This window comes from Camelina sativa, chromosome 18 (assembly GCF_030686135.1).
Source record: "Camelina sativa cultivar CO46 ecotype springtype chromosome 18, ASM3068613v1".
Lineage (NCBI taxonomy): Eukaryota > Viridiplantae > Streptophyta > Magnoliopsida > Brassicales > Brassicaceae > Camelina > Camelina sativa.
The window spans coordinates 23,289,641-23,311,754 of NC_141897.1; the positions used below are offsets into that span (position 1 = coordinate 23,289,641).

General features: G+C 33.7%; 4 protein-coding genes across 4 annotated transcripts; 2 read left to right on the forward strand and 2 right to left on the reverse strand.

Moving 5' to 3' along the window:
* Positions 1–1,730: 1,730 nt before the first annotated feature.
* Positions 1,731–4,927, forward strand: LOC104762896 (zinc finger protein ENHYDROUS). Its single transcript, XM_019240492.2, has 4 exons — positions 1,731–2,812; positions 2,922–3,318; positions 3,405–3,661; positions 3,945–4,927. The coding sequence occupies exons 1-4, from the start codon at positions 2,689–2,691 to the stop codon at positions 4,679–4,681; spliced, it is 1,515 nt and encodes a 504-aa protein (XP_019096037.1). The 5' UTR covers positions 1,731–2,688; the 3' UTR covers positions 4,682–4,927.
* A 1,445-nt stretch (positions 4,928–6,372) lies between these two features.
* Positions 6,373–8,656, forward strand: LOC104762898 (putative protein phosphatase 2C 80). The gene is made up of 5 exons (XM_010486297.3): positions 6,373–6,635; positions 6,841–7,352; positions 7,440–7,749; positions 7,854–8,003; positions 8,141–8,656. The coding sequence occupies exons 2-5, from the start codon at positions 6,841–6,843 to the stop codon at positions 8,426–8,428; spliced, it is 1,260 nt and encodes a 419-aa protein (XP_010484599.1). The 5' UTR covers positions 6,373–6,635; the 3' UTR covers positions 8,429–8,656.
* On the reverse strand, positions 8,644–11,097 carry LOC104762897 (serine/threonine/tyrosine-protein kinase HT1-like). Its single transcript, XM_010486295.2, has 6 exons — positions 10,760–11,097; positions 10,010–10,145; positions 9,713–9,908; positions 9,504–9,625; positions 9,267–9,422; positions 8,644–9,193 (listed from the first exon to the last, which is right to left on the reverse strand). The coding sequence occupies exons 1-6, from the start codon at positions 11,035–11,037 to the stop codon at positions 8,843–8,845; spliced, it is 1,239 nt and encodes a 412-aa protein (XP_010484597.1). The 5' UTR covers positions 11,038–11,097; the 3' UTR covers positions 8,644–8,842.
* Positions 11,098–11,727: 630 nt separating this feature from the next.
* Positions 11,728–13,370, reverse strand: LOC104762899 (homeobox-leucine zipper protein ATHB-53-like). Its single transcript, XM_010486298.2, has 2 exons — positions 12,770–13,370; positions 11,728–12,108 (listed from the first exon to the last, which is right to left on the reverse strand). The coding sequence occupies exons 1-2, from the start codon at positions 13,238–13,240 to the stop codon at positions 11,872–11,874; spliced, it is 708 nt and encodes a 235-aa protein (XP_010484600.1). The 5' UTR covers positions 13,241–13,370; the 3' UTR covers positions 11,728–11,871.
* Positions 13,371–22,114: the final 8,744 nt, after the last annotated feature.

Below are 22,114 nucleotides of genomic sequence, written 5' to 3' on the forward strand. Positions count from 1 at the left end.
TAGTAGTATACGAAAACAAAACAAAATAAAGTGTGATAAATGAACATAACTCCCATGGGGGACTACTCATTAAAAACGATAGTCAGCCTTGTCCTTTTCAATAATTGGTCCAACCCAAATATCACACGCAATATCAATTTGGAAAAGAACGTGAAAACAGAAGAATAATAATTACATACATACAAACATCTTAAATTTTAACATGCATAAACTGAATGAAAGCCCTTATAATATTGTTGGACTCAGGTTGGAAAATACAAAAATAATTCGGCCCAGAAAAGATCATTACGTTGAACTTGGATGATTACTACACTTTATATTAAAAATAACAAGATCTTCTTTATGTTGTTGTTCGGATTTGAATAGTAGTAATGCCCATTTCATCTTTTTATGGATAAGCGTATGTTAATGTGTACGGATAAAGGTGAGTCCAAGTATTTAGTTGTAACTAATATACGTATTAGGATTATTTAAACAACAAATACAAGGGGAACTAAAGAAAAAAAAAATGTAATTCGATTAAACACTTTAGATTATTGGATACTAGTAGTTGGAACTGTTATTTGGACCATATGTTAAGGGAATTTGTATGCTGGCAGAATAGTGTTGTTTTATGGAGGGAGGGACCCAAATGTCAGCCTAGAAATAATTCTTACCTTTGAAACTAACAAGCAACAAAAAAAAAAGGCATTACAAAAGGGACCCAAATTAATTAATATACATATACTTTTGTAAAAGTCAAATGCTAGTTTTAATGGACATTTTTGTATAAGAGGAAGCTTATTTACAACTTTTGAATTCAATCTTCATCTCAAGTCTTAAGACATATACTAAGACAAAGCTAACATCGTTTTTAAGCCACCTTTAATTAAGACAAAGCTAAAATCTCCTAAATACCATATATATATAGCTTAGTCTGATAGTATAGGTAAACAAAAGAACATATTAAAGGGGAGAGTGGCGGTGTAAACCTTTACAAGCTGGTTAATGTAACATTCATACACATGTCATCGTCATAGTTTATCCAACGGATAGAAATCAGATAATACATAAAAACGTGTCAGCATCTGAACATCTCAAAATGCCTACAAGGCATGTAATAAACGTTAAAACAAAAGCTAAACGAATAATACCAAAAAAAGAGAGAGAGAGAGAGGGAGAGGGGGGTCAAAGTCAATAAAATCAGACGAACATTGCATTAAATTTGGGTTTATACATAACAACAATTTATATACTAGTTTCGTTAACCAGATTGAGATAATATTCCCATAGAGAGAAGAAAACAAAACGCTATTTGCGAACGTATCGCTACACGACAAAAACACCCACAGTGAAATTGTTATTCGTTCAACAACTTACGAAATTTGGTAAATTAATTTACGGTCCGACAACTCCACGGTAATTACCCCTCCTTTGTCCCCGCCTACGGACAGTGACAGTAAAATAATCTTCTTTTCTTTTGACCCACGCGTTTTCTTCCAAATATGTACATTTTTTTTTTTTTGTTACTAACATCAAAAGTGTACCGTTGAACATAAATCATCTCCATAATTAACCAAAGGAATCCTCTTAATCCTTGGAAAATCTTATGTTTGAATTAAGGAAATTCTAACGAATAATTTGGTCCTCTTTTCTATACCAATATTGAAAAATAAATTAAAATTTTAAATTCTAGAAAACTTTGTGGCCATCGACGAAATATTAAATACTTGGTCAGTTGATTACGTAACATGTACAATAGAAAAAATAATAATAAAAAAAAAACTGATATTTGCATTCATTGGGCACTGCATATACTCACATGCCATTTTTTTCAGTACACACCTTCTTCGTCTATGATATTGTAGAGTAGTAGTATAATCTTTTACCTTTTTACACCGTTTTAAAAAATCAATCAATACATTAGCAAAGAGGTTTATTTAAAATTTAATTAGTTGCTGCATGGGAAGTCCAAAAATTTCAGATTTAAAATTATATAAAAATAAAAAACGTTGGTAAAAAAATATTAAAAATAAAAATTATGAAAAGTTGAAAAGAAGAAAAAAAATAGTATAATTGTCTCCGGAGAGAGAAAAAAGAAGAAGAAGGCTCCTTTGTCTCGGACAAACCAAAGAAACAAAATCAAAAAAAAAAAAGGTTGAAGCTTTCACACAAAAGTCTCTCACACACAAAGCCGCCTTATTTTTTTTTTTATGGCTTCGGTGGATTGATTCTTGAGAGAGAATCAAAGAATCAAAGAGCCGGAACGGAAGTACGGATAAACTCATCTCCGGTGGGAATCTCAGCCGTTGGATCAGATCAGTGGATTTTTTTTTTAAAAAAAAGAAGCGTGTGGGTTAAATGATTAGTGAGATTTCTTGGGTATTGATTTCTTTTTTTGGGGGTTTTCTTTTTAAAAATCTTTTTTGAAGAAGAGAGAGGTCAGAGAGAGTTATCAGAAAAGTTTGGTGGCGGAAAGGGAAAAAAGAGGTTTTTACGAAAAGCAGATTGACTGGTAGCTGAAGAAAGAGAGAGAGAGAGACTAAACAGAGTAAGAAGAGGAGAGAGAGAGAGAGAGAGAGAGAGAGAGAGAGAGAGCAGATGATAAACCCTAGATTGAGCTAAGCTGAGCTGAGAGATTTGCTTCTTTTTTTCTCTGTGTCGAATCTGTTAAGGGGGGAAAAAAGATCGAAGCTTGTTTCTTTACACATGCCGGTTGATTTAGATAACTCCTCTACAGTTTCCGGCGATGCGAGCGTCTCATCGACCGGAAACCAAAATCAAACTCCCAAATCCGTCGGGAAGAAGAAACGGAATCTTCCCGGAATGCCTGGTACTTTTCAAAAATCCAATCTTTTTTTTTTTTTTTTTTTACTGTTTTTGATTTTGGAATTGTAGTCTTCAACTGATTGCTTTTTGTATATTTGGGTGTTAAAATTCAGATCCAGACGCGGAAGTGATAGCTTTGTCACCCAAAACACTTATGGCGACGAACCGATTCGTTTGCGAAATCTGTAACAAAGGTTTCCAACGTGACCAGAATCTTCAGCTTCATCGTCGTGGTCACAATCTTCCTTGGAAGCTTCGACAGAGATCGAGTAAAGAAGTGAGGAAGAAGGTTTACGTTTGTCCAGTTGCGGGTTGTGTTCATCATGAACCCTCACGTGCTCTTGGAGATCTCACTGGTATCAAGAAACACTTTTGTCGGAAACACGGCGAGAAGAAGTGGAAGTGTGAGAAATGTTCAAAGAAGTATGCTGTTCAATCTGATTGGAAAGCTCATTCTAAGATTTGTGGCACCAAGGAGTATAAATGCGATTGTGGAACTCTGTTTTCTAGGTAAGAACCCACCACCCAAAAAAAAAGATTTGATCTTTTCTTTTTAAGGACTTTACTAACTTTTTGTATTGGGCTTTTTGTTGCAGGAGAGATAGTTTTATAACGCATAGAGCTTTCTGTGATGCGTTGGCTGAAGAGAGTGCTAAGAATCATACTCAAAGCAAGAAACTTTATTCAGAAACTGTCACAAGGAAGAACCCTGACCCTGACCAGAAATCTCCACCGTCGCTACAGCCTTCTTCTCCGCCGTCCGTTGCTATAGCTCCGGCTCCGGCTATTTCTGTTGAGTCTGAGCCTGCCAAAGTTATATCTTCCTCGGTTTTGCCGGTTCATAATTCCCCAGGTACATGATACAAAAAGTCTCTGCTCTGCTTGATGGGAAATTTTGACAATATTGAATTTAAGTTTTGTCGCTACTTGGTAACCATTTCTCAATTCTCTCTAAACTGAAACAAGAACTCTTTGAAAAATCTATATGTAAATTTGGTCGGTGATAGGTTGGAGTTTAGTTGGTTTTGTCTGTAGCGCTGTTATATATTTCTGATTGTCTGATCGTCGAACTTGTCTTTTAAAAAACCAATTCAATGACCAATCTTCACGCACTGTCTTTTTTTTTTGGTTTGTAGAATCTCCAGAGAACAACCCTCCTGAAGTCATCATCGAGGAAGCTTCAAGGACGATCGGTTTCAATGTGAGCTCATCTGGTTTAAGCAACGATCACAGGAGTAGCAACAATGGTGGAAACGCAGGCATGTTTGTATCATCAACTACTTCCCCTAGTTTATATGCTTCCTCAACTGCTTCCCCTAGTTTATATGCTTCCTCAACTGCTTCCCCTAGTTTATACACACCGTCTTCCTCCATCGAACCAATCTCTCTGTGTCTCTCGACGAACCCGTCTTTGTTCAGACCAACAATACAAGATCCGCCACATTTCCTAACTCCTCTTCCTCCTCAACCGGCAATGTCAGCTACCGCATTGCTCCAAAAAGCTGCCCAAATGGGTTCCACGGGATCAGGAGGGTCGTTGCTTCGCGGGTTAGGCATAGTTTCAACAACTTCTTCATCGATGGAACTCAGCAATCACGATGCCTTGTCCTTAGCTCCTGGTCTTGGACTTGGACTACCTTGTAGCAGCGGTGGTAGCGGATCAGGTCTAAAAGAGCTCATGATGGGGAACTCGTCGGTATTTGGTCCAAAACAGACGACACTTGACTTCCTCGGATTAGGAAGAGCTGTTGGTAATGGTGGTAATCCCGGAGGAGGATTGTCTGCTCTGTTGACTTCTATAGGTGGGAGCGGCAAAGTCGATGTGTTTGGATCAGGTGAGTTTTCAGGCAAAGATATTGGTAGAAGTTCGTAAGAGGGACAACAAGGCATGAACGTAGAAGAACAGTGTAGTATATAGCTATAGTTTATTGTTAAGTTTGTATCAGGTTTAGATATCTTTTGGTGCTATCTTGTTTTAGTGAAAGCTCTAATTTTATTTCCCATTCTCTCAAGTACATAAAGCTCCCTAGTAACTACAAAAATATATTGTTTCTCTTTGTGGTTGTTTATAACTCAACACCATGTACTTTGAGGGGGAATTTGAATTCGGGTTGTGACATTACGGTAATCCTATCATTACAAATGGGTACAAATTTTGGTCTTATAATTAATATATGGTGATGATGATGTTTGTACCATTAACAAGTTCACATCGTGTGAAAACAATAGATGGGGTTTGAAGTTTCTATTATTGTTTGTTGCTTGTTGTCTAAAAACGCTGAGTCGAAATTTTTGCATTAATGGGAAGATTTCGTAGATGAGATTGACTTGACTTCTCTCCCAAAAGTGATCTGTTTATTTTTGGGAAGGTGGTGATATTTTTCTAAAAAACTTACAAAGGTAAAAGTGGTCTAATTTTGGGCAAGATAATTTGAAAATATACCAATCGACTAGACGAGTGATTTGATTGGAGAATCGACCAAAGATTTTGGATTTTGATGTTTCAATCGCTGAGTAGGTCCATTATATATACTGATGGAATTATCATGACAATCCAACCCAAAAAAAGGCATTGTCTCTTATTTTCTTTTGGAGATTAGACATTACACCAAGATAATTCACCCACATCATATTATTTTTTGCCTGATTGAATCAACAATAGTGAGAAGATTGATTAATAGAGAAAGAAATCACTAGACTTCTCACTATTGTAAAGGATAATTAACATTTTGATAAATAAACGAATGATTTTTTTATAGGGATTTTTGTCAAATGTGATATATTTTTTAAAAAAAATTCCAAATGTGCCGCATTATGGCATAAAATGTTGTCCACAAAAATGAAAAAAATTGTCCACAATGGGCTGATTTACCGGCAAATCTCATCTTAACCGCAAAGTAGCTTCGAACTATTGGATAAATGAGACCGCCCAGCACGTTTCACCCTGTTGGATCACGAGAGGAGGAAGGATGTGGGGAGATCTGATTCTCCAGGTATCCATGGCGGTCAGAACAACTACGACACAAGCACGAGATATAGTCGAGAGTGACGGAAATAGAAACTGGGGCTAAAAGAGAACAAAACCTAAAGGGTTTAAATTGTTGACGAAAATGTTAAAATTGTCTTAAAAACTTAAAGTTATCCAACAAAGAGGTTAAAATTTTCCAAAAAAAAATAAAAATTTGTCTATCAAAAAATGTTAAAGTTGTCCACCAAATGCCTAAAATGTTGTCCACCAAACTAAGTTGTGTACTAATTGCCATCGGTATAGCACATTTGGGAAGACAAAAACAATTATGGCACATCTAGAAAGAAAAAACACTATTGATGACACATTTCATAGCTTTCTCCTTATACACCCAAAAAAGGAAAGGATGATTATTTGTGTACTGTATTTATTAAAATTAAAAATTGGTTTTGTAATCTGTGGGTAGGGTGGTGGGATTGTGAAATATTTGTTAATGGGCCAGAGATATTATAAGCCTGTTATGCTGAAGACTACTCAAGTCCACCAGCTTATTTCTAGTGGGCCTTAAATTGTTAAATCTACTTATCTTTTTCGATATGATGTCGAAAGACCAGCTCAAAGGTTTTTTTCTTCGACATCGAAAACTGAACATGAACAAAAACAAGACTTCGCAAGTGAAAATTCCGATTTTACCCTCATCGGCTAATGGATTTTACGGAGATGCTCGCAGCTGCAGGTAGGTAGCGGAAACTGGTGGAGATTTCTTTATATTCGTTTTGTCTCCTTTCGTCCTTCTCTTCTCTAACCTAATTCCGGCGAAAGAGTAGACGGACAAAATCCCTGAAGAGTGAATATTCCGGTAAAAGTCTTTTATCTTTTTCTCTTTTAAGTATTTGGATTCTGTTTTAATGGTTCGTTTACAGCCTTATGATTTTTGTGTGGTTTCGTTCAATTTTTTTTTTTTTTTTGGTAAAAACCTTTCCTTTTTTTGATTATAAGGTTAAAGATTCATAGTTGATTTCTGGGTATTTATCAAATTCAAGTTTTTGTTGTTGTTGAATTAGATGTCAGCGGCGACTGCTCTCTCAAGATTAAACCCTGTTTCTCAATTTGGGTTTCAAAGAATCGTAGCTGGTGGGAAGAGTAAAAGCTTTTTCTCCAATTCCGGTGAAAGGAGGAGATTGTTTTCTGACAGCTCTCGGCGTTTTCGACAAGCCATGGCTGCTTCTGGTTCTCTCCCAGTCTTTGGGGACGCTTGTTTGGATGATTTGGCTACAACTTGTTCAAATGGTTTAGATTTCACTAAGAAGCGTTCTAGTGGTGCTACTAGCTTCACTGTTAATTTTCCAGTAGCTAGCATGAGACTTGGGAAGAGAGAGGGACTGACGAGGAACCGATTGGTGTGTCACTATCCTGCCATTGATCCGCTCCAAAAGAACCGTGCACTCTTTGGGGAATTGTCAAAGAGTCTTCATACATCCTCCATTGCTTGTTTCTCAGTAGGACCTGCTCATGAGCTTTCTTCTCTTAATGGTGGTTCTCAAGACTCACCACCAACTACTACTACAGCTCTTAAGTAAGTGTCTTCTCACTTTGTCAAACATTTTGTTAGCAAGGAAAGAAAGAACGACTGATATATAGAAAGTTTTTGATTTTTGAGTAGGAGTCTAAGGCTAGTGTCGGGGTCATGTTATCTACCGCATCCTGAAAAGGAAGCAACTGGTGGAGAAGACGCTCACTTTATAAGCGATGAAGAACAAGCTATTGGAGTTGCAGATGGTGTTGGCGGTTGGGCAGAGGTTGGTGTTAACGCTGGACTGTTTTCGCGTGAGCTAATGTCTTATTCACTATCAGCCATTCAAGAACGACATAAAGGTTCTGCTATCGACCCGTTGATGGTGTTAGAGAAAGCACATTCTCAAACCAGAGCCAAAGGCTCTTCCACGGCTTGTATCATCGCTTTAACAGACAAGGTGAGTTAGTTAGCTCACATAGTTTTTTGCTGTTGCTTGTGGATGAACAAAAACCATATTTCTTGCTACTTTCTCTTGAAATGTGTTTGTACTTGTTTTGTAAGGGATTACACGCGATTAATCTCGGAGACAGTGGATTCACGGTGGTTAGAGAGGGGACCACGGTGTTTCAGTCTCCGGTTCAGCAGCATGGATTCAACTTCACTTATCAGTTAGAGAGTGGAAACAGTGCCGATGTCCCTAGCTCTGGTCAGGTCTGTTTCGAAGGCTTTACTACTCATCCTCATAAAGCCTTAATAAGACCATTTTTTTAGGACACGTTTCTGTTTTCGGCCTTGGTTTGGGTTATATGGATTGAACACACTCTAAAACTGGTGGGTATATGAATTAGGTATTCACGATTGATGTTGAGTCCGGAGATGTGATTGTGGCTGGAACGGATGGTATGTATGATAATCTATACAATGAAGAGATCACAGGAGTGGTGGTTAGTTCGGTCAGGGCCGGCTTAGACCCGAAAGCCACGGCTCAGAAGATTGCAGATTTGGCACGTCAGAGAGCTGTCGACAAAAAACGGCAGAGCCCTTTCGCAACTGCGGCTCAGGAGGCTGGCTACAGGTATTACGGAGGAAAGCTTGATGACATCACCGTCGTCGTTTCTTACATCACTTCACCTTAAGAGACCAAACTGATCTCTTCACTTTAAACGGTGGTATCCCGCCAAAATCGGACGATACTCTTTTTTTTTTTCCTTTTTTTGTTGTTTTTGTTTTTTAATTTTTGTAGCGGTATTAATTAAATCTCTCTACCTGATCATAAATTTATGTGTATTTTCACGGTATTCAAATTAGCACAATAGTGTTTATTTACTACGGTGAATACACACAAAAAAAAAATTATCAGAAAATTAGCTATTATATATACCGCATATTCTTCAATTTCAGACAATAACTTTTCTTTTTCAACAATTCTATTGAAGATTCAAATAACAAAAACCAAGAAGAACTAAAAACGAAACCTAACAAATGTCTCTTTCCTTTAACTCTATCGGGTCCGTATTGCTATACCTTTTTCTTTTGTTTACCAGTAGTTTCTACTTGCATTGCTTGGACATGCAGTTTTTGAAGATCATGAGAAAAGGAACGATCTTAGTCATCACTTTATGCGTCTTGTTCTTCAGCTTCTTTGTCTTGGTCATCTTTAATCCTTGGCAATCACAGACAACACGTTCTTGAACCAGACTGCTTGTTGAATCCTCGGTAGCTACATTGGGGTTGCTATTGGATGAAGTAGCATCAGTGTCTGAGCTTAAGCTTCTGAGCAAGTTTGTTAGTGAAACTGTAATCTCTTTAAACTCAGGACGAGCGTCAGGATCCTCTGCCCAGCACGATTGCAGGATAGAAACAACTCCCTCTGGAAGATTCTCCACACTTGGTCTTTGGTTCTGAAGAAATCAAAAAGACTTGATCAATTCATGTTCAAGTGATTTTTGACTTTAAGTTGTGGCTTATACTTACTTTGCTAGCAGCATAAGCAACTAATATGTTGTTTTTTCCTTTGAACGGGGTTTTGTTGGTAAGCAACTCCCAGAAAACAATGGCGAAACTGTATACATCCACCTTACGATCGTAATGTTTCTTTCCGCCAGTTTGAAGCGGCTCATAGCTGAATAACTGACAAACAAGAAAACAATATGTCAAACCAAGAAAAGATTTAAAACCTATTTTATGTATAAAGAAACTTGAAACACCGACCTCCGGAGCCATCCATCTGTAGGTACCAGCCTCACAGGTCATGAAACCTTTAGTCTCTTCTCTAGCAAGTCCGAAATCAGCCAACTTAACATGTTTCTGATCACCTGTTAAGAGCATATTACCTATACAGAAACCAATCTTACTCAGTTCACAAATCTTTATTCCTCTTATGATATCCCATATTTGACTAAAAAAATGAATCAATTTACTTGGCTTCAAATCACGGTGAATGATGCCATTTGCATTCAAGAACTCCATTCCCCGAGCAATATCCAAGGCAAAGCTAATCGACAGCTTGAGATCAAGAGGCTTTGGACGAGTAGTCAACATAAACTTCTGAAGAGTATTGCCTTCCATGAGTTCAGTAATTATCATCAACTTTGGTTCTATGCAGGCCCCAATAAACTGTGATAATAAAATAAAATAAAATAAAAAAGGATCTCAGCTATGAGATAACGCTAACATATGAAAACAATCAAATATCCTTAGGCTCTCTCCCATGTTACCTGCACAATGTTCTCATGTTTAATCCTGGAGAGCAGCAAAACCTCTCTTTGAAACTTCTTCTTCAGCTCGAAGCTTACAGCAGATGTTCTTTTAGGTTGGAATATCTTCACTGAGACAGGGAAAATTCTCCTGAACCTATAATCACCAATAGAGAAATACTCTTCAACCCATATGCTAATTAAAAAATCAGTAACAACTATGCCGCGATACACATATTACTCATTCAAAAAACGTTCATAAAGCACATACTAAGCCCTATTATATATGTAAACAGGTTGAGGTTCCTCTGTAACATTTTATCCTTTATATTCCGAAAAGTTTGAGGCATTATGTAGAAAAAAGACTAGAGCATAAACACTTCCTCCAACCTTTTGAGGTAGATTTAATCGAATTCTGAAAGAAACCTAAGAGTGACAAAAACCCTTGTTCATTCAGCATTGTCGCATGTTAACTCAAAATCACCATGAAAGATTCCCAAATTTCAAGTTTAAAAACCAAAATTGAAACTTTAAATTCACCTATAAACCCTGAAACCTTATATATGTCTTCTTCGAATAGGTTTACGGCTCGAAATTAATTTTTGAAGAATTGAACAATTATCAAAACCCTAAAACGATGAATAGCAAACAAATACCAAAATCAAGAAAGGAAAAAAAAACAAAACAAAAAAATCGCAATTTTGCAATAAAAAAAAAAAAAAAAAAAAAAAACCCAGAGAAAGCAGAAACTTAGGGAATTGAGAAACCCACAAGCCTTTGTAGACGATTGAAGATGAACCTTCGCCGATTACTTCCCCAATAGATACGTCTTCGACATCTAAAAGCAAGTCTGTGCTTATACCGAAAGCGAATTGATCGTTGGACTCCAGGTTTGAGTCGTCGTCTTCTTCGTCGTCGTCGTCCGATTCAAACGACTTGAAACCATGTGAGGACATCAGAAACGGGTAATTCGGATGAAGCGTCTTATCCGTAGGAATCATCGTTGGTTCCTCCATTGACGGAGCTCGTTGATACCCGCGAGGCCCCATTCCTTAAGTGAGCGATGAAGACGACGACGACGACGCAGAGAGAGTAATTGTGTATAGTAGTGTGAGGAGGATGCTGAGGTATTTATATAAGCCGAAACGTTTGGGGTGTTTCTGTAAACTCTATAAAACTATATGGGCTTTTCTGAAAAAGTAGTATATTTCAAAAAGGGGACTCTATGTGGAAACGGGAGGGAAAAGAAGAGAAGACTATATAATATAGTAATATACGTCTACGGTGTTATCTAAATTCAAACACATTTAATTTTCTTAATCTGTAAAATCCGTGTTGTTATTTTTATAACTTATAGATTAAGATTGTTGACTAATAAAATCTTATAAAGGAAAGATTAATAAATTTGGATAATTTAATACGAGTCTCGTGGATTTTATTCTGCTCATAATTCATTAATTTTGGTTATTATATTCTCCATTTTTTATCAAGAACTTTATTTACCTGGTTGAGAAAAGGGAAGCTTATCTATTCAGGATTTTTATATAGATAAATGAAAGACCTATATAAGTAATGAAATCAGGGGTTTCTGTTTCAGGATATGAAAACAAAATTGCTAACTATATATCTACGTTTTCATAATTATATATGGGATATATATATATATAGGCTCTGCATATATAAGGACATTATATATTAATCAAGATTTACGTATATATAATGAAACTAGAGAAAAATAATGAAAAAAAAAACAGTACTATATTGAAATAAACATTGATAAAGCCACATTTACAACAGTTTAAACCAACATCTATATCTACATTAGTTATATAACATAACTTTGCATCGATACAAATCCAAATATATTTTAGTTTATGATAAAATCATACGTACAAACCATCCCAATACTCCATGCTTTGTAAATAATTGTTGTCTAACATATAAAATGGGATATTGTTGTAATTAGTCTCCGGGGCAAGCTCGAAATCAAATTGTGCATCGTTGTTGGCTTCGACAGAAAGCGATGAACTCGAACTGTTGGTTGGCATTTCTTCAAGCCGTTCCGAGAGTTTTCGAATTTCATTTTGAGCTTCACTTAATTGCTCTGACAGTTTTAATACCTACAAACAAAATTCAGTACATGTATCTAGTTTAGTACCAATGTTAACCATTTACTGAATGAAGTATAAAACTGTAATTTGGTACAACCTCAAACCAGATCTAAGACATAATTTTCCTGACAAAGTAACTATCTTCCTCAAATAGTATTTACGTTAAGCCAAAAAACAAGGATATTTTTCTGGCATGTCAGCCCAAAAAATGCAGAGAAGGGTTCAAACGTGGCACTGACTGAGTGGCTAAATGGGCTATCATGAGCCCAACTGAGATTGTACGGACGGAATTAGTTTTTTCCTAAATGGTGGATAAGAATGAGATGACGAAATAAGTGGAGTGGTCCCAATCGCATTGTCTATAAATTCGCTATAATAAATTAGAGGAAGCCTCACAAGTCTTGTAGCTATTTATTTTTTTAAAAGAAAATTTACTGGTTACAATATTTGATTCAGGCCTGATTTGATTTAACTACATTTCACATGTGTAATAAATATTGAGAAATATAATTAACGCATAACAACTAGTTATCAATTACTTATCCGTATTTCAAATAATCGAAAACCTGAAAATTATTCACCTTTACTATACTAATCTAACATGAAATTCGCCAAAATATGTATCACTTAATTTGTCGGTTGTGTTATGAAAAGATAATAAAAGTTGTACCTGAGACTCGAGCTGACATTGGCGGAGGACGACGGCGTCGTGGTGGTTCTTGAGTTTGGCGTACTCTTCCTCGAGTTTCTTGTTCTTCCACCGTGCACGGCGGTTTTGGAACCAAACAGCCACCTGTCTCGGGTCAAGACCCAACTCTCCGGCGATCTTCTCCTTCCTCCCCGACTCTAGCTTGTGCTCGTTTCCGAAGCTATATTCGAGCATGTTCACTTGCTCATCGGTCAACTTCCTCTTCCTCAAAATCCCTCCGATCTCCGCCACGTCTCCTTCGTTGGTGGCTGATGAACCTTTGCTTCTCCTCTTCCTCCGCCGCTTCACGGGTTTTGATCCTTCGCCGCCTGATGATGATCCATCGATCTGGTTGACGATGATGCACTGTGAAGTTTGTGTCCGGGTCGTGTAGGGGTACACTTGAGAGCCTAGCGCCATTTGATCCTCCTCCATTAACCTACCATGATCCATTTTTCTCTCTCTCTCTCTCTCTCTCTCTCTCTCTCTCTCTCTCTCTCGTTTTTTTCAGACAAGAGTTGCTGTTTCTCTCTGACTGTGTTTAAAGGTGAGTGATGCAATAGGATATATGACTTTGGTGAGGTAGAGAGTCCTCTGAGATGCTTTTTATAAGCTGGACGACTGTGACCTTATTCTTTGGGTTGTATTTCCCTCTATTTACGCTTTTGCCATTTATTATTTTTCTCTCATGACAGTAAATTGAATAAAAGAATCATTGTGTCTGGTATGCATATGCTAAATAAGATGTGTATTATATATGTGCAGTACTTATACGGTTATATTTCTTATAGATATTACTTATTTTTTAGTACGTAGCACATGTACAACAAAAAATTGTAAGAAATGAAGGAACATTTTGTTTCACTTTATTCAAATTAGAAAATAATCTATCCAAATTAAATATATGTACTTGTTTGTTTATTAAGGCAAGGCATATATATGATGGAAACGTTTAGATGTTCAAAAGTTTAATTTACACTTTTAATAAGAACAAGTGAACAAGTGTACGTTGTTTATAATTACAAAATTTTAAGAGCTTCATGTAACCAAAACTATATATCATCGCATTCCATTAGAACTTGCGGTTTTGGTATTAGATAAATAAAGTAATTAAGCATTAAAAATAAATAAATTAGATGGGTGACAATTGTGGACAAGAGACGTGGTGTGGATCCCGAAGACGACTAAATTTTGGAGTAAGTAGTAAACAAGCGATCCGATCATCTGTGGATAACTATTGGGTATATATGCTTAACTAATACTATTTTTTCAAACTAGTATATGCAGAAGCTGTCTCTGTCTCTAGTTATTTTAGTTTTTACTGTTAAGTAGTCAATTTTATAGGTTTTTTTTTTCTTTGTTTTCGGAGCTCGAGACCACTCATTTCTCCCTTTCAAAAGCAGTGTGCTCCTCCTTTTCCCATCTTTCCTATTAGTTATTATTTTTCACTAGTGACTAGGAGTCTATAAGCACGAATCTTCCCGAGTTTTCTTTCTTTGTATATTCAAACATTGTCCTCTATATATTTTGTCTTCTTCAACAGTATTATACAATATCCCATCATGCGATTACTTGAACATTGCCTTTTTTATTTTGTATGTATACGTTATACGAAACATTTTAAACACTTCTTTTGTATCATGATACACTATACACCATCATGTAACAGGTTAACGAAATCTCTTCGGCCATACACTATCATGTAATATGTATAAACGAGAACGATACCTAATCCACAATCATGTTCCCGCGCGAGACTACAATTCATCAAGTACAGGTTTACGAAAACAAGACGACTTATGTACCATCGACCGACGTTGAAGGTTTGTGAGACTAAGGTCATATTTTGTTAATTTTAAATTTTGGCTAATTAAATATATATCTTATGATTGTTATCCTTGAGCTTATGTAATATCTTGAAGGAGGAAAGTTAAGGTTCCAAGTCGAGACATGACAACGGGGAGAGTAAAGATTGGCCATAAGCAGCATATATTGGTGTGGTGGAATTAAGATTGACCATAAGAAGCACAAACATAAAATTGCTTTCATGCCTTCAATCGTACCAAAAAACCTAAAATTAACTAAAATGTTTTAGTACATTCAGGCCATAAATGGTGTGGTGATATGTTGCACGGATATAATAATTATCCACTTTTAAATATTTGCTTTTAACACTTCGAATGATAATTAAATTTTAAAACAAAATTCGGAAAATATGTATAAGTTAAAATAATAGTGATCGTGGTGTGCTGTGCCGACTGCTTATCTGTGACATAGCATGTGTTCAACTCATTTTCTTGGCTATTTTTGTGCAAGTGCGGTATTTTTTCATTTTCTTACTAAAACATATATGTATTCCAAATTTATGTGCACGAAGGCGTGAAAGGCGTTTATGTCTTTGCTGCTTCTGGCCAATCTTTATTTAATACTAATATAAGTAACCATTTAAATTTTGTGTCATAACCATATATATGTATATTTCTTGTGTTATAACCATATATTTTTCGTCTTTCTTATGTACTATTCGTTATAGCCTTCAAGCCTTAAGTAAGTTTATATTAAAAAAAAAAAAAACGCAGAACTCTTAGTAGACGGGAGGTTTCTAGTACCATATATGCCTAAATGCCTTGCTTCTTATCTGAAAGGTGTTCAAACCTAGATGATATAAAGTAGGATAAAAATATGTTGGAAAGAAAAAAATATATACAGAATTGAAATGACTGAGAGCATTTTCATCCCATATACTTGATAGAGGGTCAGAAAAATAAAAAAAAAATAAAAAATGAGAAAAAGGTGGAGAGATAAAAAAAATAGTGTTTCTGCCCAAATCAAATAAGACACTGGGTCTCCTGCTATCTTCTTTTCATTGGTTAGATAAATTAAAAAATAATTAAATAATTAAATTAAATTAAAATATTATTAATTCATTCTTTTGACACCCAAATGGATGTATGACCGGTGGGATTGCCCTGAGGGTTTAAAGTAGTCTCTGTCATGGAAAAACAAAATATAGTAATCTACACTTTCATCTTAGAAAACGGTCACTTGATTTCAAAGAAGAAAAAAGTTAATAGAGTGGCTTTTTTAGGTGAGTAAAAGAATAGAGTAATGTATAGGCAACATGGGAAGGTATATAAATAAAGTAATTTTACATGGAAAAATTGTATTCCGACATTGAGTGACGGCTATGCACGTGATGTTCACGTGATCTTCAAATATCAACGAGGATAAAATTCAACTTATCTACTGGTACGTTCGTTCATTGCAAGTTAAAAAACAAAACAAAAAGGCAGAAAGATAATAATTTGGAATCAAAGTGTCTGATTGTTTCACGTAACTCTATATAAATATATATAATTGTAAAACGATCAGAAAACGACTTGAAGGTAAGAAGAGATATTGATGCTAGTTAGTTAGACGAAATGGATTAGCAGATTAAAAATCAATGTGAAAAGAAGCTCTCACATAAATGTATATATTAACTTCTTTTTTTTTTTGAACAACCAAATGTATATATTAACAGAAGTTTTAATTTATCGGGAAATTAAAACGTGATAATTCGTGATCCAATCAAAACAAGAAAACGATCAAAGCTTTTGTAGTTGTGATATATATGTCCCCCCATTGGCTTTCCGATCCTCGGTATTGGAGGAAGACACATCATACAACTAACATAAAATTAAAGTTATTTCATATGCAAAATTAGAAATGGTGGTGTGTCTCAGGCCATCATTTTGTCTCTTCTAAAGTCGCATCCTCAAAATATATGATAGACTTAGTGCAGTTTTACTTTTACATATATCTCAACCCAAACTCGAACGTATTTCTAAAACTTGCTTCCGTACGTGAAAGAACCGGGTACTTTGCTGTTTCCGTATACTAATACAATGGTAATTAAGGATGAAACACAAGATAATCAATCAATAGTAGTATCCGTAAAGAATCGAAACTTCATTAACGTGAATATAAATATGTGTATCAAGGACTGTAAATTTATTTCGGAATTTTTAAAAAGAAATTAAACAAAAAAAGAAAGAAAAAATAATGACGAAAAAGAAAAAGAAAAAAAAAAGAATAATGACGAAAGAAGGAAAGTGGTGACAAAGACAAGTTCCACGCAAGTGAATTGAGGTCAGTCACATGGGAATGCTTTCTAATTCTGGTTACGTGTCGACTCCCTCTTATTCCTTTTTCTTTGGACCACACTTCTCCGTCCGCCACGTGTTTTCATACCTTCCCCTCTTTCTCCGGGCCTCTCTTCAGTCTTTCCCATCAGATTCCCATTTGACTAATTTACCGTTGATACATTTTCTTTTTTTAGTGAAAATAATCCGAATCTGTTTATTTTCTTTTAATATTTATAAAAAGTTAAGTTATTAATTACAAATGTTTCTGGTTATTTTGATGATATTATCCTTTCTTCTATCTTTAATAAAAACTAAATTTACACCAAGTAGTATGCATATGTGTGTAAAAAATACAAATCAATTTAAAGAGCGTTTACAAGGAATTAACTTACATACTTAGCTCTCTTTTTTTTTTTTTTTTTATGGAAGGACTTTTGTTAAATTATTGTAGACTAATGAGTTCTGAAGTCTTTAAACTGCTGTGTTAATACCAGCCGTTTAAAGAGATAGTAGACTTTTTATCTCTCAATTCATCAACAATTCAACATCCATAAAGTTTAATTCAAAGTTTCAAACCAATAGGCACTTACTTACCATTGATTGATTATGATTTGTTTTCTTTTTCGTGATGGAATTTTTGGTAAATCTTCTTAGCTATATATATCATATATATAGTTTTTTCTTTTTTGGAACCCTCCGGTTGGTATGCCAGTATCACGATATCTGAAGAACGTAAGGTTGGTGATTATTGTTCTTTAGCCTTTCCACCGTCTGATTTCAGTATGTTCCTCTTTCTTTTTTTTTTTTTCTTTTTTTTTTTTTTTTTAAGTATGTTCCTTTTGTATATATATATAACATGTTAATTTAAAAAAAAAAAACATAAACGATGTCTGGAAATATTTTTCAATTGAGAAATTCCAGTATTCTCTTATCTATGTTAGATGAGAAATGCCTTCTACATTATTGTCGTCACACCAAAATTAAAAAGCAGAGACATTCACCAACTTTAATTTGTAAAATTGTATTATCTTAATGTCTTAACCATGAAGCGAGATGTACGTAGTCTTATATATATAGACTTTTAAGCCGATAGATGTGGATAATTTAAGTTCGTATAGTGACATGTGCAACTAAAATAATTTTAACATTAAACGTATATATGGTCCTATGCGAACAATATATATGCATAAGAATTTGGAGTTTGCGTAGGTTTGTTTACTACTGTCTTAATATCTTCTATATTAACATTTTCACAGCAACTTTAACAAAGAATGTTTGGAGTTGAGAACTATTTATAAGTATGTCACTAGCCTTAAATATTAAATATTAATTTGGTAATTAGTTTACATAATATTAAGATTCGATTTTCTGAAACAAACTTTTCCCCCTTAACTCAATTTCCAAAAAAACATGCTTAATAGATAATCAATTAATTACTAAAAAATCAGCCAAGATATTCAATCTCAAAACATTAATTTCGGATTATTTTCCCCCTATAATATATGTTAACAATCAAATTAAAAAATCAAATTTAAATACCAAAAGATATCATATCCCTACCATATTCCTTAAAAACAGATTACCGTGATTTACTCCCTAATTAATTACTAAATCTGACTTTTTATGTCTTGAAAGGTTTGTTTTCTCAACCTAATGTTTACCCTATAAATATTATACACCTAAACCCCGATTATATATATCAGCAATCAGAATTATACATAAAACCCTTAAACACTCTTTCGTTCATGATTTTTAGATCATCAACATATGTTGAGTCGTGAATTTATCTCCAAATCTTGAAAATCTTTATAAGAAAAAAGATAATGATGGAGAAACAATGAAAGGGTTATTATACATTTTTTTGGTTAAAGAGCACTCAATTTTTTTGTAGTATCATATACTTGGAATTTTAGAATATAGTTATTATTATTATTTTTTTTTGTAATGGTTTTCATTTCAGTTCTCAAATATGAGGTTTCTTATATAGTTAAGTCATTATTGTTTATTTTACTTTATCAAAAAAAATTATTTTTTATTTTATGTTTAATTCTTTTAGTTTCACAAATTGTTTGGTTTGTATAAAATATATATTCATAAACATGAGCAAGATGAATCAAAACAAAAATAGAGAAATCTTAGTTTTCATTTTTTATACTTTTGTTTTTGTTTTTCTTAATTCATGCAAATTATATTGGATTTATTTTATATTTTTGATAATAACTATAACTCTTTATCTATATGAAAAAAACATTTTATTTTTTTTTTGACAATAATAAACATCTCTAATAAAAAAAATCAGTAATTACACTTAAAATATTTTATGGTTATAATTTCTTATTTTCCTTATTAGACGATTTATAACAAAAGATAGTTAATGTGATAGCTACAATACCAAAATTGAAGCAAAATGATAACATGATTATCAATATAATTATTTTAGAGAATCTAATTATTTTAAGAAAACTCTATAAAATTCTAATTTGTTTCCTATAATACTCAATTCAGATTTTTTGGCTTTTATTATGGTAGCCTCATTGTATGCCTGATTGGTAAATTTTAGCCAGATGGTCATACTTAAAAAAAGTTATATTAATTAAAGAAAATATAGTAATTTTGAAAAGATAATTCTTTATATGGAATAACTTTATATAATTCAGATTGTTTGTATATTTTTCACTAATATTTTTAAGACAGTAAAGTTATTTTCTGTAACTTATATTTGGGAAAATCTTTTTAAGTCTTACAAAATCAATCACAATAAACAACATTAACTATATTTACATGCACAATCAAATATTCTCTCATTTAGTTATATAAAATAATTGTCCACGGGTCCTTTACTAGGTTTTGAAATTTATACATTGTATAATATTTATCTATGTATTCTTTTGGTATATTTATCTATTGCACATATTATTATCCAACTAAAATTATACAATCAAAATAATTATGAATACTCAAACCAACACAAAAATTACAATCAAACTAAAATGATGGAATCTAAATATTAATTAAAACAAACTAAAATAAACTAAAACAAACTCAAAAAAATATATTATATTTTTATTTATTATTAAAAAATAATTATTTCGCGGTGTACCGCGGGTTAAAATCTAGTGGAACTGAAAACAAAACAAAAAACAAAAGTGGTAATTAATGTGAGATGGGGATTCAAACCTAAGCACCAATGTCAACCTCTAGTTTGAAAGTAACGATAATATCAATACACTCGTCCATTAGGGTTTATACCACTTTACATAATATGTGAAAGAAGATGCGAATATGGCACAGGATAGATTCTTTTTCTCGTATGCTTTTGAGTTGGGACTTACGATTTATTTGTCCTTGTTAACAGTATAATAATGTTCTTTTCAATAAACTAATCCGGATTAATTATCAGTAAAGCAAAATGATTAAAAGAATTAAATGTCATGTTTATCCCAACATCGGCCTTCCTTGTTTCCCGTACTTCCAACTCTCCTAGTGCTTTGCGTAACAGATAGATAATTGGGTAGAAAGATTCCATACGTTTTTTGCTTACTTTAATAATTAATCAAAAGTTAATCTATCAAATTAATCAACAAATTCGTACTCTAGCTATCGTATTATATTCCGACTGGGCTGGCGACTGATTGATTAATTAGCAATAACTAATAAACTGAATTAGTAAGAGCTAGTCTTTATACTCTTTACTACTGCAGGCATCCTAAATCCAAGATACACGATGTAAGAGATTCTATCCAGTGCCAGCTTAGATAGGGGAGAAAAGGAGCGACCGTCCTAGGTTTATAGATTAAGGAGACAAATAATGTAAGACTAAGAGGTACAAAAAAATAAATAATGCAAGATAAAGAGTACAAAAAAGAAATAATGTAAGATAAATGGCAGAAAAAAATAATGTAAGATAAAAGAGGCAAAAACAAAATTTGTAACACAAAAATAATTCATTAAAATATGTTTTAACGATTTATTTTTATGAGTCAATAACCAAAAAAACTCTTTATCTTCTATAATTATCTCAACTTACTCCAACGTAGAATGAAAATAAATTTTTATAATCTTATCAAGTGTTTATATATTATCAAAATGAAATCCATATTTTTTTAACATATAACAAAGGTTAAAAAAAAATTGGTCTTTCATTCAAAAAAAAATGCCCAGGCCCCTAAAAACCTTGAGCCGACACTGATTCTATCCGAAATTCTATCCTAAACATTTGGAAATGCAAACATAAGTATAGCTGGACTAAGTTTCGTACAACTAGACTTTAGATTAGATCCAAATCCTGATTAATTTGAACACTTTATTTTTTTCTTTAATCTGAACATCCATATATATATATCCAAGTTTTGCGTAGAACTATATAAACACACCTTTTTAATGAATCCATCCAAGTTTAAAAAAAATAATATATATATATATATACAGTAAATATCAAATCAACTAATCAGGTACATTTTCGGATCCGTCCATATTGTTCGATTGGTCAAATTGTTTTTTTTGACAGCTGTTAGTATTGGTTAAATAGCAATGTCATATATCAAAATTTTCAAAGATATAATAAAGTAGGAAACTGCATGAAAAATGTCACTAGCTAATTCATACCAGTTCTAATGACCCCTAAGTTACGCCACGATTTAGGGTGTTGTTTAGTGATTAATTAATTAACTCCCAGTGTAGATTTCTCGGAAACCCAGTGGGTGCTATTTTGGACTGATTTGGTTAAAATCATCAAAGCAATTACCGAGCCTAGTTAAAAAAATCGACGCTAACAAAACTCACTGCAAATATATTATATTATTCGGATCTATAGGGGGACGAACGACGGGTTTTTCTGATATATATACTACATTACTACTAGTAGATAAATCCTAAAGTTGAATATATAAATGACAGTCGTTTTCGTTAAGACTTCTAAAAATGATACTACAGAATGTTGTATCTGTATATATATACTACACAGCATAATTTGTTATAATTATTAACAATAATTTATCTCTAATGGAAACTCAACTTTTTTCGGAAAACGTTGTCGATTGCCGTAAAGCTAAAAGCTAGTAAGTAGTAACACCACCAAGGCTAATTAAAGGGCTCTATACTTTGTTGGTTATTAAGATACTAATAAGTAAAAAGATTCTAAGTATAAACTTGGATGAAAATTATAGTATAAACATTCATGATTCATCACTAGAGATATAAT

Coding starts and splice junctions, on each gene's coding strand:
- LOC104762896 (XM_019240492.2), top strand. CDS start 2,689: ATGCCGGTTGATTTAGATAACTCCTCTACAGTTTCCGGCGATGCGAGC. Junction 3,319..3,404: donor TGTGGAACTCTGTTTTCTAG/GTAAGAACCCAC, acceptor TTTTTGTTGCAG/GAGAGATAGTTTTATAACGC. Junction 3,662..3,944: donor GCCGGTTCATAATTCCCCAG/GTACATGATACA, acceptor TTTGGTTTGTAG/AATCTCCAGAGAACAACCCT.
- LOC104762897 (XM_010486295.2), bottom strand. CDS start 11,037: ATGGGGCCTCGCGGGTATCAACGAGCTCCGTCAATGGAGGAACCAACG. Junction 9,909..10,009: donor AACATGAGAACATTGTGCAG/GTAACATGGGAG, acceptor TTATTATCACAG/TTTATTGGGGCCTGCATAGA. Junction 9,423..9,503: donor ACAGATGGATGGCTCCGGAG/GTCGGTGTTTCA, acceptor CTTGTTTGTCAG/TTATTCAGCTATGAGCCGCT.
- LOC104762898 (XM_010486297.3), top strand. CDS start 6,841: ATGTCAGCGGCGACTGCTCTCTCAAGATTAAACCCTGTTTCTCAATTT. Junction 7,353..7,439: donor ACTACTACTACAGCTCTTAA/GTAAGTGTCTTC, acceptor ATTTTTGAGTAG/GAGTCTAAGGCTAGTGTCGG. Junction 8,004..8,140: donor ATGTCCCTAGCTCTGGTCAG/GTCTGTTTCGAA, acceptor TATATGAATTAG/GTATTCACGATTGATGTTGA.
- LOC104762899 (XM_010486298.2), bottom strand. CDS start 13,240: ATGGATCATGGTAGGTTAATGGAGGAGGATCAAATGGCGCTAGGCTCT. Junction 12,109..12,769: donor AATGTCAGCTCGAGTCTCAG/GTACAACTTTTA, acceptor TTTTGTTTGTAG/GTATTAAAACTGTCAGAGCA.